General features: G+C 38.5%; 2 protein-coding genes and 1 long non-coding RNA gene across 3 annotated transcripts; 2 read left to right on the top strand and 1 right to left on the bottom strand.

Moving 5' to 3' along the window:
- The first annotated feature begins 444 nt into the window (after positions 1–444).
- Positions 445–11,237, top strand: LOC110861572 (phenolphthiocerol synthesis polyketide synthase type I Pks15/1-like). The gene is made up of 13 exons (XM_035844797.1): positions 445–460; positions 978–1,116; positions 2,011–2,182; positions 2,254–4,758; positions 4,806–4,825; positions 4,946–5,303; positions 5,384–7,173; positions 7,313–9,365; positions 9,407–9,506; positions 9,593–10,041; positions 10,280–10,553; positions 10,701–10,787; positions 10,873–11,237. Exons 1-13 carry the CDS (start codon positions 445–447, stop codon positions 11,235–11,237), a joined length of 8,328 nt encoding a protein of 2,775 aa, XP_035700690.1.
- Positions 11,238–12,818: 1,581 nt separating this feature from the next.
- On the top strand, positions 12,819–14,780 carry LOC110861602. The gene is made up of 5 exons (XM_022110733.2): positions 12,819–12,976; positions 13,112–13,192; positions 13,273–13,578; positions 13,656–13,754; positions 14,240–14,780. Exons 2-5 carry the CDS (start codon positions 13,126–13,128, stop codon positions 14,623–14,625), a joined length of 858 nt encoding a protein of 285 aa, XP_021966425.1. The 5' UTR covers positions 12,819–12,976; positions 13,112–13,125; the 3' UTR covers positions 14,626–14,780.
- A 202-nt stretch (positions 14,781–14,982) lies between these two features.
- On the bottom strand, positions 14,983–16,714 carry LOC118433159. The gene is made up of 2 exons (XR_004833213.1): positions 16,171–16,714; positions 14,983–15,904 (listed from the first exon to the last, which is right to left on the bottom strand). It is a non-coding gene; the product is annotated as an uncharacterized LOC118433159 (long non-coding RNA).
- Between the last annotated feature and the right edge of the window lie 433 nt (positions 16,715–17,147).

Genomic DNA, 17,147 nt, shown 5'->3' with positions numbered 1-17,147 from the left:
AACACGTTGTAAGGACGGCCCCCTCTTCTACACGAAGCATGTTAGTTGAGGAAAAAATTGCTAAAATTATTCATAATTTAGAAAAATTCTTGAAACGATAACTTTTTACGAGATAGGTTAAATCTTTGTAATACAAACATTAAGCTGAGCATGAATCGGGGCACATCTTACAAGGAAATCTTGGTCACATTTTAAGATTTCTGAGGAACCACTAAATATTTTGGGCACATTTTCCTTACACGATTTCCTTTTGTGCATATGTATGCCTGTACATACACATGCAAAGCTTAATTTGTTGGGCGGTGAGCGAAACCAAAAAGTAATAAAAGCGAAGAAGCATCGACAAAATCTGGTCAGTCGATATAATGACTTTCAAAACGTTTCCGGAAACTTTTCTAAGAAAGAATATAAAAATCGCGTTACATACATTTTGAGATTTACAAAATGAGTGGAAATTTCGGTACGTTGTGTTTTACATATTTTTGCTTGCTAAGAATACTTTCCATTCATAAGCTATCAATCAATCATGCATTAAATAATAGCTAAGATGGTCTTATATTTCTGAAATACTGATTTTCTTTTACAAAATTACTAATACGTTGATTCAATCAAGCTAGTTTGTTAAATTTGGGGCTAGTAGAAATTTAAAGTGGCATTTGGGGCGCAAAAAATTTTCAAATGTATATATGTTTGTACATTAATTTCAACAACTAAAACAATGAAAAAGTTAAGTTTCCGGAACCGGGAAAAATAGCAAGATGTAAAAATTACCGACCTACACACCTATCCATATGACCATATTTAAATACCTGATACATTAAGTCCGTACTTTATGCAAAGGCATACAGTGGACAATAGAATCAAATGTACGAAAAATAACCCATACAAATATCATTAGTGCCTTAACCATCGTATTTTACAGATTCATACCGCAGTCATGAAATAAACTATTTACTAAATACACAAATTAATTGCAGGAAGCCAATTCTGGATCACGTATGCAGAGGATGACACGGAGGCTTGGAAATGTATCGGACTGGCTCGTTCTCTTCAACGAAGCTTGACCACACGCCCACTCGGAGTGATTTTGTCGGATAAAGTGTCGCACGACATGGGGTAGTGGGATACTTAAGCAAATTTATTTACTCTTATTCTACTTGCTATAAAATCTCGCTGTAGAAAGATTTCCACCTGGGTTACACCGTTCGCACCCAGTCCATTTCAACTCAAAAACGTATGCTGCAGCTTTTAACCAAAAATTTTTAATGGAGCGGTACGAACTGTGTGAACCAGGTACATAGAAACCATCAAACAAGAGTACCTATCCATACACACACATGCATAAGACTATAATAATACGTAGTTTAGACGTACGCATGTACATACAAGGGTATTCCAAAAATGAGCCGACAATTTATTTTATTTAGCCGTCTTCTCCAATCTGAGTTTGCCCTCTGTCACCGCATCGATCCAGCACCTCAAAAATTTCTATCTGTCGCAAAGATTTACACGCAACAATTTGGATATCTGGACCATAGCGTCTTTATCGATTGCAATTGTCTAGTTCTGAAGAATACTGATGCACTTTTTCGAAAAAATGGGATTCAATGGGTCCAAGACAAGGAGGGTTCGGAATACGCAGTACTTCTAATAAACTCACCGTGCACTAAAAAAGAAAATCAGAAAAAAATTATGCAAATAATTGCTGCACGAGAGAATGGAATAAAAAGCGAGATTGTCGACATGCCGAAGCTTGAGAAAATTAATTTTTGCATGCAAGTGGATCTGAATTGGTAAGACTAACAATTTTCAAGATTTATACATACAAATACTCCAAACTAATATCAAGCGGTAATACAATACCGTGTAGTATAATACCATCGATAGCAGATCTTTAGTCCGGTATAATTTTAACACTGAAAAATATAAACCTGCCTGACTATACCCAATTTGCAAATTTGTCGGTTTTACAATTGCAAAAATTGCATACTCCTTGTAATGGTTTTTTAGTGAGATCCCAATTGCACTGAGTGGGGATGAGATAGGGATGGTCTACTTTACCAACGGAAGTCACCCGATGATATCCGGGGGAAGAACTGACCACCGCCTTGACCAGTTTAGCCAAGACTTGGTCAGATTTTGGGAAACGTTTGTTCCAGCCAACGTCCCAAATCCGAAGGATGTAAGTGATGGAGAGTCGGCAAAAAATATATGAAAATTTTCCCAAATTAATATGCAAATTCTTGTTTGTAGTGTTTAATCCACTCAATAAACATCAATTCATCAATGTCACCTGAACTTCATAATTCCGTCGCAATTATCGGAATGTCATGCAAGTACCCTGGGGCAAATACGATTGAAGAATTTTGGAAACTGTTGGAGAATGGCACAGATTGCATTACTCGTCCCCCTGAAACGCGGTGGACAAAGGAAAACTCATACACACAAATGGATCACGTCCATGAAACGGAGGCTGGCTTCCTTTCCTGCCCGATTGACATGTTTGACTCAAAATTTTTTAACATCAGCCAGGCTGATTTGGCTTACCTAGATCCACAACACCGCTTGGCTTTGAAAGTAGTGTGGGAGGCCATTGAGAATGCTGGAATTGATCCAGTCAGATTGAAAAATTCTGTCACAGGAGTTTTTGGCGGTTTTTGGCGTTGCGACTATAAAGAAATGTTGCAGAATCAAGGATTTGACGACAAGGATTTTTTCCGCGGTTACATGGGAAATGGGCTGGGATCAATGACAGCTAGAATTTCTCACTTTTTTGAACTCATTGGCCCTTGTTACTCTAACGAAAGCGGATGCTCAACATCTATAGCAAGCGTAGATATGGCTTGCGAGGCCTTGAAAAACGAGAAGGTAGATCTTTGTATTGCATTTGGAGTTAATCTCCTCCTACATCCGTTTTCAATTGGAGCCTTAGAAGGATTTCTAGCACCAGATGGTCGGTGCAAGACATTCGACGCATCTGCCGATGGATTTGGACGGGCTGAGGGGGCCGGTGCTATTATTCTAAAACGATACTCGGATGCAGCAGCCCATGGTGATAGAATATGGGGGCTCATTCGTGGAATGGCAGTTGTCCAAGACGGAACGTCAAAAAATATGGGTACTCCTACTGTGGCTGCAGAAGCTAAAGCGATGTTGCTTGCCCTTCAGCGAGCAGCTGTGAATCCGGTCGACGTAGAATTTATTGAAGCCCATGGCACAGGGACCCCGACAGGTGACCCCATCGAGATAAAGGCAATTGAAAAAATATATGGAGGTCGAAAACACGATAATCCCCTAACAATTGCCTCGGTCAAGACTAACATTGGGCACACTGAATCTATGTGTGGAATTGCGAGTATTCAGAAAACCGTACTTTCCATGAAGCACGAAAAAATACCAAAACATCTTTATCTGACTCATCTTAACCCGAATATTGATTTGGTGAATATACCTGCGAGAATTCCTACCGAGGAAGTTCCATGGACGAAAGGAAATCGGTCTCGGATTGCTGGTATCAATTCGTTCGGAATTACTGGATTACAAGCCCATGCAATCATTCAAGAGCCACAGCAGAATCCAAATAATCCATTAACCCTTATTGACAACAGGGATATGAAAATCTTGACGTTTTCTGCGAAAACCGAACATTCACTGCACTCTCAACTAGAGGTATTTAAGAATTGCTTAGAAAATTCGGATGCTACTTTGGATGACATCGAATATACCATGCACTCAGGCAAATCACATTTCTGTGTGAGGCAGGTGCTTCTGGCCAACACGAAACAGGAAGTGTTGGCGACGATTGGAAACGTGAAAGCAGCAAAACACATACCAAACATAATTCCTAAAATTTGCTTCCTTTTTACCGGTCAAGGCTCGCAATATCAAGCAATGTGTAAACAATTGTATGAAGGAAGTGTTGTATTTCGGTCAAACTTTGACAGACTTGATGAAAATTTACAAGCGAAACACGGCTTCACCATTAAGGGCGTTCTTGCTAATTCATGCTTGGGCCCAGATTCTGTCAATAATACATTGATCAGTCAGACGTCCATTTTCTGCTTGGAATTATGCATGCTTCGTCTGTGGGAATCATGGGGTGTGATCCCTGATGCTGTATTAGGACATAGTTTGGGCGAATGCGCAGCAGCAGTGGCGGCTGGGATGTTGGACATTGAGGATGCACTTACACTGGTTGTCACACGATCAAAGCTAATAGAAAGTTCCCCACCTGGTGGAATGCTTGTCGTTGGATTAAATCCTGAACAAGTGATTCTCAGTTTGGATTCTGCGGGAATGGGGAAAATCAACTCACCGGGTTTGGAAATTGCATGTGAAAATTCTGTGACTCAAACTGTCGTTGCGGGAGATTTCGATATGATAGAGAGATTTAAGGCTTTCTGTGACAAAAATAAAATATTGGCACATGTCTTGGACTCATCGCGTGCTTTTCATTCGAGTCACATGGACCCAATTCTTGATGAGTATAGAAAGACTGTAGCAAACATTACGTTTAAAGAAGCTAAACCCCATATATCTTTCTTCTCCGGGGTGGAAGGAAAGTCTGTAGACAAAATTGATGTTAACTATCTCATTAAGCACATAAGAGAAAAAGTGAGATTTGCAGATGCGTCCCATACCGCTGTGAAAGCTGGGTACCGACTGTTTATCGAACTCGGACCTCAGCCAATTCTATCAGGTCTCCTGGCAAGTAACGTAGATGAGGTGTGCTCAGATTTTGTCAACAATGAATGCTATGTGAGTGTATCGTAGATACTGATTCACTTGATGACTTTTAATTGCAGAGGTCGGAAGAGATAATGATGTTGCCTTCAGTTAGAAAGAATGCATCCGATTAGACGACAATTCTAACTTCAATGGAGAAACTATATTTGGAAGGAGTTCCCATTAATTGGGATAATTTTCATCGTTTTTCGTTTGCCAGGAAGATTGATCTGCCCGGCTACGCTTTTGACGAATCGCCTTATTGGATTAATATCACTAGCCAGAGAAATAATGCCATTCACCCGCTGATTGGCTCATATATTCCAAACGCCTCGGACACCACAATATTTCAATCCAATATTGATGTCAACAAGATCCAATTTTTACGCGATCACGTCCTCGTAGACAAAATTATATTTCCATGCGCAGGTTACGTGGATATGTGCTTGACTGCTGGATACGTTGCCACGCATTGCGACGAAGGAAAGTACACAAAACCGATTGCATCCATTTTGATTCACAATTTCTCAGTAGCCTCCCCAGTATGCCTAAGTGAGACTCACAGTACCGACTTTCAGGTATAAAAATGTAAACAAAACTTCACAATTTACACGTTTTAAGAATCCAAGGGATTTGAATATATTGCCAACCCTTGCAGGTTATTGTATCAAAAAATGCTCAAGGAGAAATATCAACAAGAATAAACTCGCGTTTATTGCTGGAACAATCAAAATACAAATGGGTTAAGAATGCAGAAGCACTATTCGCCTGGAACTCGACCGCTGCAGATACCCATTTAACAAATTTTCAAGTAATTAAGTCAAGAATATGCGAACCAATAACCCACTCGTTCAGCTACGAGCATTTGAAGGAGTACGGATATAATTTTGGTCCTTCACTGCAAAACATTTTGAATGATTGCTGGAGAAACCCAGAAGCGGACTCTGGTGAATATATGTGTTTATTCAAATGCAGGGAACTAGGCAAAGACCATGATAAGTTCATACTCCATCCATGCATTATTGATGCCATGTTTTTTGCATTACAATTTGGAATGGGCATTCAGAATTGGACAACCTTTGAGAAAGGTCAACTAATTGTCCCGGTGCAGATCGAAAAATTTATATGGTGGGGCAAATCTTGTGAATCGGGATATATCTATTCGAAAAATAACAATCGACATAACGAGGCCCATATTTACAACGATCATGGTATTTTAATAGCATCTTTATTTGGGACTGAATTTATGGAAACGACGATAAACAGCATAATCGGCATGATAGACTCCCAAAGAAATCCACTCCCAATTCTAGGGGAATATGAGTGGAAGAAGCATCTTGGAATAAATGAAAAACGACTTCAGCTTGGAGGAGAAAGGTCTAGGTTGGAAACACTTCTTGGAAGCACTTCTGTCGAAACCATGAACTTGACACCCGCCGAACAAAATATTTACAATAAATACAGGAAGCATTGTGGGCTATACATGCTTAAGGCAATGAAAGAGCTAAAGCTGGATGAGCATAGTCAATTTACGTGGCCAGATATCTCGGAAATGCTTAAGGTTTCAAAACATCTTAACAAGTTCTTACGTTATATCCTGCTGGAGTTGGCGATTGACGGATACCTGATTTTGAGTGCTAACCAGAATCTGAACGACTCAATCCTAGATTTTAAATTATCACCAGTTCAACCGTTCCCAAGCTTAGGGATTATTTGTTCCCAGATTTCGTCCTCAGTCGACGCTTTCAATGCAACAAATTCTCCTTGGACAAAAACATTGTCTTTACTCTCAAGCTACTGGACACAATTAGGTCAAATCTTGACTGGTAAACAGCAGGCACTTCAAACGTTGTTTGAAAACGATTCTGACCAACCCAATCAACAATGTTTGGCCGAAATCTTTTACACGAATTCTTTCTTTAAATATGCCAGCCAAGATCTTTATAGTTTTGGGACTTACATTTGCCAGCGAATGTCAACAATCTGTGACGATGCAGTTGTTCGCATTCTTGAAATTGGTGCCGGTGTTGGTGGATGCACACACTCGCTGGTGAACGGGATGATAAAAGGAGGCGTCTTGAACTATGAATATACTTACACCGATTTGTCACCAGTGTTTTTGCAGAAAGGGGAATTAATTTTTCAAGATACCAGAATTTCCACAAAATTTGCAATACTTGATATCGAGAAAAATCCATTAGACCAAGGATTTGTACCGCAGTGCTATGATCTGATCTACAGCGGATTTGTTTTTCACGCTACTAAAAATTTACATGAAACCTTGATGAATCTGAAAACCCTGCTAAGACCTGGAGGTGTAGTTGCACTTCTAGAGCTTGTCGGTCAGTCCAGGGATGTTAACTTAACTTTTGGGGGCTTGGAGGGCTTTTGGAGGTTTGAAGACTTTAACTTACGTCCATGGAATTGCGAATTGGATCTGGATTCATGGTACTCCTTATTTAAAAATCATGGATTCATAGACTGTAAGATACATTCAATAGCGAAGGAAGGCGTGGCAATGATAATTGCTCAACTCGATCCACAACTTGAAAAAAGAACTACAATTGGGACTTAGTATTTCCACCAGCCCCAACAAGTGGGTTTTATTTGGTGGGAAAGATTCCACAAGTCAAGCTTTACGGAGGAAGTTGGAACTTTATGGTCTCGATGTCAAGATGATTCTTCACGACGATAATAACGTATCTGGAGACCACGTGGAAAACCTGATTGAAGAAGTATTATCGCCTCCCATTTGCGGCGTAATCTACATGTGGGGCACTGGTATGATTGACACAACCAATGTTTGCCAACCATTTCTGTACATATGCAGATATTTATCTACGACCGTGGTAAATCTCAAGGTTATGGTTGTAACAAACGGATGCATGAAAGTGGGATCCATGGATTATTGTCAAAGGAACCCAGCCATGTCCCCTATTCTGGGAATGATTCAGGTTCTGGCAAACGAAAATGAGTATCTCCAGTGCAAGGCATTGGACCTGGACTTCAGCGGTGGTGCTGTGGACGAAATATTTTCAGAATTACATTGCTGGAATTTGGATACCCAAATTGCCTATAGAAATAACAAAAAGTACACTCCACGGCTGCAACAAGTAACTGTACAGAAAAATCCGCTTGCTATTCCTACAACACCGAACATTCGTCTGATTTTGCCTTATAGCAATCTTAATTCTGACTTTTGCTTCACACCTTTTCAATCAATTCATCTGACAGAAGGACAGGTTGAGGCTGAAATTAGAGCATATGGCCTGAACTTTTTAGATGTACTCGTAGCCAGAAAACCTGATCCTATATTTGATTCTTTCAATACGCTGGGAATGGATATTACTGGCACGGTAACGGCGCTTGGGCCAGGTTGCCAAGAGCGAAAAATTGGAGACCGAGTAGTTGTTTTTCGACGAGGCGGAGAATCTGTACCAAGCCGCATTTCGGTTTTGGAGAAACTGACGATACCCATCCCTACAGACATGACGTTCAGTGATGCGGCAACCATACCTATAGGATCACTAACCGTCTTTTATGCCCTACATCACATTGCCCAGGCCAAAAAGGAGGACGTCCTTCTCATCCATACAGCATCCGGAGGAGTTGGGCTCTTGGGCATACAAATTGCTAGAAAGATTGGGTGCATAATCATTGCCACAGCCGGGAGTGTACGCAAAAGGAACTATTTGAAAAGCTTAGGCGTAAACCTTGTATTCGATTCAAGATCACTTGCATTTGAACATGGAATAAGAGAAGCCCTTGGAGGAAATCTTGTCACCATAGCCCTAAACTCTTTAACCGGGGAAGGATTTAAAGAGGCTACATTATCAGTTTGTAAAACGGGTGCTACGTTTATCGAAATGAGCAAAATGAACATTTGGAGTAAGAAAGATTTACAAGAACTCAGACCTGATGTCAGCTATCACGTTATCGATCTAACAACTTTGCCCGGGAATGAGGTAAAGATCTTGATTGAGGAACTTTGGAGCAATATGCAGAAAGGTATTGAAGATTCCGAACGTCTAACTCCTCTTCCCTATACGTCATTTGAATTGAGATACATTAAAAATGCATTAGAATATGTTGAACGGGCAAAGCATATCGGGAAGGTAATTTTGACAATGCCATTCTTCGACAAACTAACTACTAAGCTCCAGTACATATTGTTCAACAAGGAAGCAACCTATCTAATAACTGGCGGGCTTGGAGGAATTGGGCTAGAAGTTGCAAAATGGATGGTGTCCTTTGGTGCACAGAATCTTCTCTTAGTTTGTCGTAGTCCGCCCAACGCCAGGACCCTTCGAGCGATTGAAACGATGGAGCAAAGCGGAGTCTCTATTACCCACAAGCAAAAGGATGTCGGAAACCTTCACGAAGTGAATGGGTTGTTTAATGAATTTTGTGCCGAAAACGGATTGTACCCAATTCGAGGCATAATGCACGCAGCTGGTGTACTGGAGGATGGCCCATTAGAGAAGCAAACATGGCAGTCTTTCGAAAATGTATTTCGTCCAAAAATTCGCGGAGGATGGAATCTGCACGAAGTTAGCTCATCCATGAAATTTCCCTTGGAACATTTTGTTGTATTTTCCTCAATGGCATCCGTCTTGGGTTCTTACGGACAAAGTAACTACGTAGCTGCAAATTTTTACTTTGATTCACTTATTCACTACAGGCGGTCGCTCGGTTTACCTGGATTAACAATAAATTGGGGGCAATGGGGACAGGTCGGCCTGGCTGCAGATATTGCACATCGAGCTTTCAAACCATTCACAGTTTGTCAAGGAATATCGGCTTCACAAGTCTCAATTGCTAGCATATGATGCAGACTTGAGTTTAATAAAAAAATACATTCCTTCAGCTAGAGGCCTTCTTACAGGAGTTTCTGATACAGCTGCAATGGACATTACTCAAATTGACGGGGAAGGATTTTGGGATGAATATAATTCGGCAGTTGGAAGGGAACAGAAATTTGTTACACTAAAGAAATTGCTCAATAAATGTGTTCTATCTACACTAAAAATGAACGTGAGTCACGTAATTGATGATAGCGTGAGTTTCAAGGATATGGGATTGGATTCACTTATGATGATTGAGATGAAAAACAGCCTCCAAACTTCTCTTGGGAAACGGGTGAATATTTCACTTCAGGCTATCAAAGACTGTAAAACAATTGCGGAACTGTCAAATAGACTTGTAGAATTGTTATCTGGGGAGGACAACATTCCAAAACTAACATTAATTGAACGTCTACAACTAGCTGAGGAAGATTTACACCTACCTAATGCTATTCATGTGGACGACTTCCTCGTAAACACATTAACCCCTATAAAAAATTCGCCCAACTCCTTTCCTGCCTCATGAAGACAGATTTAATCGTATAATTGGAGGGAAGAATATCTTGACAAATTGTCAACTTGATGGCTGGGTTGAGGTAGTTCCTGGTGATATGGGAAGGGAAATGTTCGGGTTGAATTCATCAACATATGTAAACTTATGTGAACACGTTGAGGCGATAATCAACGTTGCAGTGAATAATTCTTTCCAGGAAAAGTACTACGCTTCGAAGGAAATTTCTTCTTGTAGAATCTGTAACATTCAAGGACTGAAAAATATTTTCGAGTTCGCAGTGTCTAAAAAACTCAAACACGTATTCTACGCGTCCACAATCGTAGCCCAAAAAGAAATTGGAGAGGATGGATTATACTCTGAGAGTTGGCCAACATTGGATCAAATTGCACACCTTCCAAATTCTGCGTACCCAATATCCAAAGTGATCTGCGACCTCATAGCTCAAGAGACGATTCAGAGAAGAATACCTTGTAAGGTTTTTCGTTTCCCGAATATTGGTGGAGACAGTGTGACTTGTGGAAATATCAAACTCGATAATTTTATGATGATTCGATTCTACACGTATATGTATCTTGGTATAATGCCTGCATATAACATACCCCTTTGCATGATGCCAGTTGACCTGTGTGCAGAATTTTCAGTTAACCTATTTTTCAATGACGAAGCTCCAAGCAGCATTTACAACATATTCAACCCAAACTTAGGTAACGTATTTAAGGCTTAGCCTATTTAACGTATTTATAAGACGATCTGAATTGGTTATTTCCTAAAACCTTTCATTTTCAACAGGTGACGAACGCGAGTTTGACGAAATTGCAGCAGAGTTGGGGGTGAAAGTCGAGGTTGTGGAGCCGGACGAATTTTTTGAATACTTAAACTCATTAGACGACACAGATCCGATGCTTAAGTTCGTTAAACAAATCCTCGAATTTAAGGAGGATGTGAACAAATTTGCAGATGATCCTCGCTCTTTTCAACTTGCATTTCTTCAAGGCAAGCAAAATCTTACCTGGAGCAAGAAGTTGGCCAAGCTTATGCCCGATTTATACCCGGTAAAGATTCCACTATCGTGGGAAGTATTCAAAAAGGATCTGGCATTGGCAAAGAGCACAGGATTTTTTGACCGATATCGAATCAAGTATTCAAATCAGTAATCGGTATGACATTTTACAATCGTTAAAAATCATTAAAACTCGCACCACAATAAAAATATTTACCATTAAATTGTAAAATTATTAAACTGTTGGGTATTAACATTTTAAGGGGGACATTTATGCTTAATATATCAATATTTTTTTTTTTTTTTTTATGTACTACATACTTTATTGCATTTTTGCACATATCCATGAAATCATTTTACATAATGTATTTTGAAAAAGCTAAACGACCAGCGCCGTACATAAGTGTCCCTATCTGAATATTTAAAAAACTCTTTTAATTGTAGTTGTCCTAAAGGTAAAAAATCTCATCCAACTCTCGTCCGGCTGGAAGAGATCCCAAAATATATATATCAATATATAAATACATATGTATGTAGTTCATTCAAGAAGTATTTGCAACACCAGTGGCCGCGGAACCTGTAAGAACATCTAGGGACGCTACTATTGTAGGATATTGGAGGGAGGGATTTACATATGTATGTAATATGCACGGATGATGTGGATATCAAATAACGGGGGACATTGTCCCTCGGTCCCCACGCTTCCCCGGCAACTGGGCAACACCAACGCGAGCTGACTAAAACTTTGGTATACATTATCAAATTACCGTGAAATTTGTGTACATTTAGTAAGAAGTAAATAAAATATAAACAGGCATACAAATATGCATGCAAATGTACACAATAAATTCCACAATATGTGTGTCCTGCACATAATGAGCAAGAAATAAAACCGTACTAATTTCTAAAAAATGTACCCTCAAGCAAAACTAGACGTACGCAATTAAATTAAAGTGTGTATATAATTTACTTTGCCTTTTATGCAAGGCCCTATGGCTCAGAGGTACGAGGGTAGGATTGTCACCACGCAGTCACACGTTCGATTCCTCTGGCCGGGAAGCTATTGCTAATCCTACTCGGCTCGGTGTTAGTACGGGGTAGGTGCTGTCTCGTGACAGGGTGAGCCCAGCCATACGGAATGGCAATGTCACTGTGTACAGCCCCTAGCAGAGTCCGTTCTCTGTGGGGATGAGACAACTTGCTACGAAATTATGGCAAGAAGTCGCCATCTGAGGCTGAAAAGCAGAGAAATCTGAGTCCTGGCGATGTAAAACTGTCACATTTTAACATTTTTAACATTTTAACATTTTATCTGTTAAATGCGAAAATCAATGGATATTAATTACATTTTCATGTAACAGAAACAAGTGTGTACATATGTACTTACAACGCTACACTAATTCCAGAACATACACACTTTATATACAAATTTACGAACTACCCGTTTCCGCTGCTAAATTTCACCTGTAATAGTACATATAACTATCTATGTACATATGTGCATGCGTATGATAATTATTTAGTTGCACAACTCCTCTCCGAAATATCCACCTTCTTTGAAGATGGGCTATGATGTTGTATGTGTACATGTGTGTCCGTTGTAATAATAACATGCACAATTTAAAGAAATTAATTTCATGTTGCGCGTTGTCCATATGTGCAGTATGTACATAAATATGTGTGCACATAAGCCATATTTATTACGTGTACTGCTTTACAGTTTACATCAAATCCATACTTCATGCAAACAAAGATCGATTCCCAACAGCGCCAGCCCATCGTCACCTGCTCAGCTCTCAAAATACGAAACAAATACCCAACAAAAGAAGTTATAAACTTCTGTAAATGTAAATTGTCACGTTGCAAAGCAAATTGTACCAAATCAACGACGAGGTATGTACACACTTCTCGGCGAATATTTACTATCCATCCTCGTAGTTATAAATTTTGAAAAATCTCGTACATTAACTTTCTCCCTTTCTATGTAAGATACATCCATATTTCACATTTCCATTTTCAAATTTCTAGGCACTAGGCACAAAATGGAATCATCCTCTATACTCTCACAATTGACTCGTACGGTTGAAAACGTCACGGCGAGATTGACAAGTAATACGATATAAGTAAATATTTAAATTTAGCACAAATCTCTTTAAATTGTGTGCTGCAAATTCCAACGAAATTTGCAGGTCGAAAATTGGATGAAGAACAATGCCACAATTACTGCTTCCTGTGCGCGACCTCACTTCAAGAATCCACTCCTTTTCCCACAGACGACCACATCGCGCAACAGATATCTTTATGTAAAACGTTCCTTGAAGAAATCGAGTTGTCGCCGTTGTCGGGTAAGAATTACGCAAATACAGAGAACAACAACCAATCCTGCCCAACTTGTCGACAAGAGATGCAAAAAGTGTGGAATTTGCACATGGCCATGGTCGCAATTAAAGAACAAATCACAGATATTTTGACAAGATCGATGCAAAAAGGGAAAGGTGTGTGTGTAATTGGACTACAGTAATTTTTGCATACCTAGATTTTTAGACATTGAACTGTTATCTTTATTTCTTAGACCGGAAGAAAATCAGATTGCAAACAAATGAGGCAATTCTAGCTGAAAATACATTTCGAGAAACACCGAGCGAAACTGGAAATCTCAATTTTACTGAAGGTAATACTTAACAAAAATTAAGTTCCCCAATACTTTAAGCATGCATACATAATTTTGTACATGTGATTGTAACACAACACAATCTGCAAAAAATTGTGCATACGAAAATCACTACTTATGTGATTGTCTGTATGTCCATATGAACATATTTCGTAAATTTGCTATGAACGCACTTCTTCGTAACTTTGTAAAATCCGTAAATTGTATAAGAACAAGAATTTGAAAGTTAATTTTCATTGAGATTTACAAATTTTGCAAAGTTGATTGATTGATTGATTTATTCACATCAAGCTTGATTTACAAAAATCTTGTTACGCTTGACGGCTAACACAAAAAGTTTTACACAAATTTTTTGTCACGTAATAATTCAAATGGTAGTATAATTGATAATTGTGATTTAGTCATAATAGAATTAGTAATTGTGATTTAGTCATTTTCAAGTTTCAAGTTATTTGCATATTACTTTCCTCATTATGTTGTTACAGACTCCAATTTCCCAAACGAAGATGCTGACCACGACGACGACAATACCGGCCCCTGGATCAAGGTCGAAGACGAATCTGTAGATCTGGACATTGACGCGGAAATCACACCTGATCCTCTGTCCTTCTCCACCAGGGAAGAATTGTTACCACCCAGAGACAAAAATGAGGGCCTCGTTGACAATAATAAATCGCAACGAATGTGGGGCAATGGTCGACCTTGGGACCCCGTTTGGGATGAATTTACTACAATTCAGAATACGAGAGGAATGAAGAAATCGAAATGTATCCATTGCACAACTTTAGTAAGCCATAGGGCGGACAGGATGAAGAAACACATTAATTCTTGTCAGGCTTATCAAAAATATGTACTTGGCCAGCCTTTATGATGTTAGATAAATATATATAGGTAGACGACAAATTTCAAACGCATGACGCAAATTTTCGCATGGCAGTATACTACATACACATGTACATATATGTATGCTATTGTATGCATTACCGTTAAATGTGTAGCTTAATAAATGAGTTACATATACATATACACTGGATGAATTTGCAAAAAATCACCTATCTTTCCGCCAAACATTGTGCTAAATCTCACAAAAACACTGATACATATGTTGTTACATATGAATGTCTGTATGTAATACTATGTATACATAGTAATTCTCTAAAGTTGCATTTATGTAAAGTATTTAAATAAATGTGTAAAATATTTAAATAAATATGTATGTACCGCGGTATTAATTGTATGTAATATAAATTTCTTCGTATTTATTGTATATTCGCAGTCATACAATGAGCGTCAAACCAAAAATTAAATATTATTTTCATCCTTAAACTTACAATTAAGATTAAGGTAATCAGGATTAAAATTCGTAAATACACATATATAAATTTCAACAATAAAATGTCACATTAAGTAAAATCTCTTCAGGAAACATATTTACATAAATCACCACTCATGTCTCTGGTCCGATTTTTTTTACATATGCAATTAAGCCGACGATATGTATGTACATAGCCCACAATTAACTTAACATAGAAGATTAACTAAGTATTATAAAAACAATGCGCGTCTGTATTTAAGGTCGCGTAATTCGTACATACATAAATTTCTCGGAAATGATGCGTGGAACTCAAAATTAAAAAAAACATCACTTATCATCCCTCACGATATCTTTATACAACGGTGGCGGAGTATCCGGTCTGCCCCACGAGTACGGTGGCGGAGGGTCATCACGAAGTTCAATCTGTATCACGACCTGACACTCTTCCCCTTCCCCGAGGTCACCATACGTGATAAGGTCGTTATCACTAACTATCGAACTATTTTGTACCACATCCGTCGTCCCCACCCCCCGAGGTCTCGGTCGCCGAAGGTCCGTTGTCCCATTTCTGCGACAACAATCCTTCGTCAATGTTTTTACATAGGACTCAATTAACCTCAGCATGACACAGGCCGCAAAAAATCCGAGCAGGATGATAAGGAATTTCCGCTCCTGGGGGAAAGGGGACGGTGCCCTTGATGAAGGGTGCTTTCCGACTGGGTCAAAGCGTAATTTCGAAGCGCGTTATGATAATGAGTATCCAATTTTGCCAGATTTCTGGTAACATTTAGGACAGATTTAGGCAAATCCTCCATTCGTCGACATGGCGATTCGCCTGGGTAAAATATTTGCGAATTAGTTATGCACGTACTTATGTGTGCATAAAATTATCTATATGCAATTTAATTGGTTTTGCACAAGAAAATTGTACTACTCAAGCCATCACTTCTACATATGTAACAAAGCAATTTTAGAAATTTGAAATTGTTGGCAAATTAAATTTGTAATTATGGTCTCAATTTCTGGTACATGTAGTTTACTAACGTATAATAAGGCAAATAATTATTTAACTAATCAACAAATTGACGCATATGTACTTACCCAGCAAATTTTTTAACACAGCTTCTAAGTATTTACATATGTATTAATATCACGTTAAATAACACTAATTCATGTCCGAAAGATAATAATAGCGTACATAATTTCAACAAGTTATCAGTTTTATAAACTATGACGACCCACAAAACTGTAGCAAAATCTGCATTTTAATCGATTTAACTTTTAATTTCTCTCACTCCTAATTTTAAACAGTTTGCACAGAAAGGTACGCATTTAAAGATAAAAATATCTCACTGAAGCCGAATTATACGTAAACAACTGGTAAACCAAGGTTTATTTACAAACATTATTTGTATGTATGTATACAACTTGGACCAAACCAACTTTCACCATCACATACATATGACTTCCGCAGTGGAAGAAATCGATAGTATAATAAATCCGGGCATAATACGAGGAATGTACATACATTGGAGATGCGTATAAAATCCGGGCAAGGAGAAGTGGCATGCATTTGCACACTTCTCACTTTGTACATATATACTTATTTACATATTCACACACAATAGGCATCACCATGGAAAAATTGCAAGTTTGTATAAGTTAGGACCCGTTAACTTGAAAAGAAGTGGAGTGCTTTGGCATGAAAATTCATTCTCCGGAAACTCAAACACATGCAGATATGTTTCTATGTATGTACATACATATTTATATATCTGTTGTAGCACTATTAGTGCACGATTTTCCCAAGAGAAAGATGAAAATATGTAGGTATTTGCATATTTACATTATGCAAACAAATATGTATGTATTTATTTACATACATACATACATACATATATATATGTATGTGCATATTTACATACCTACATATTTAAACAAACATACAAATCTTCAGGTGTATGTATGTATGGATGTATGTATATGCATCTTCATGCATGTGTAAAGGACTTGTGTGTGACAAAGGTGACCGCACGGTGAGTTATAGATTATGTATTTATTTGTATACAAATATAACT

Source organism: Folsomia candida, unplaced genomic scaffold (genome assembly GCF_002217175.1).
Source record: "Folsomia candida strain VU population unplaced genomic scaffold, ASM221717v1 Fcan01_Sc043, whole genome shotgun sequence".
NCBI lineage: Eukaryota > Metazoa > Arthropoda > Collembola > Entomobryomorpha > Isotomidae > Folsomia > Folsomia candida.
This window is presented reverse-complemented; position numbering and strand designations above follow the sequence as displayed.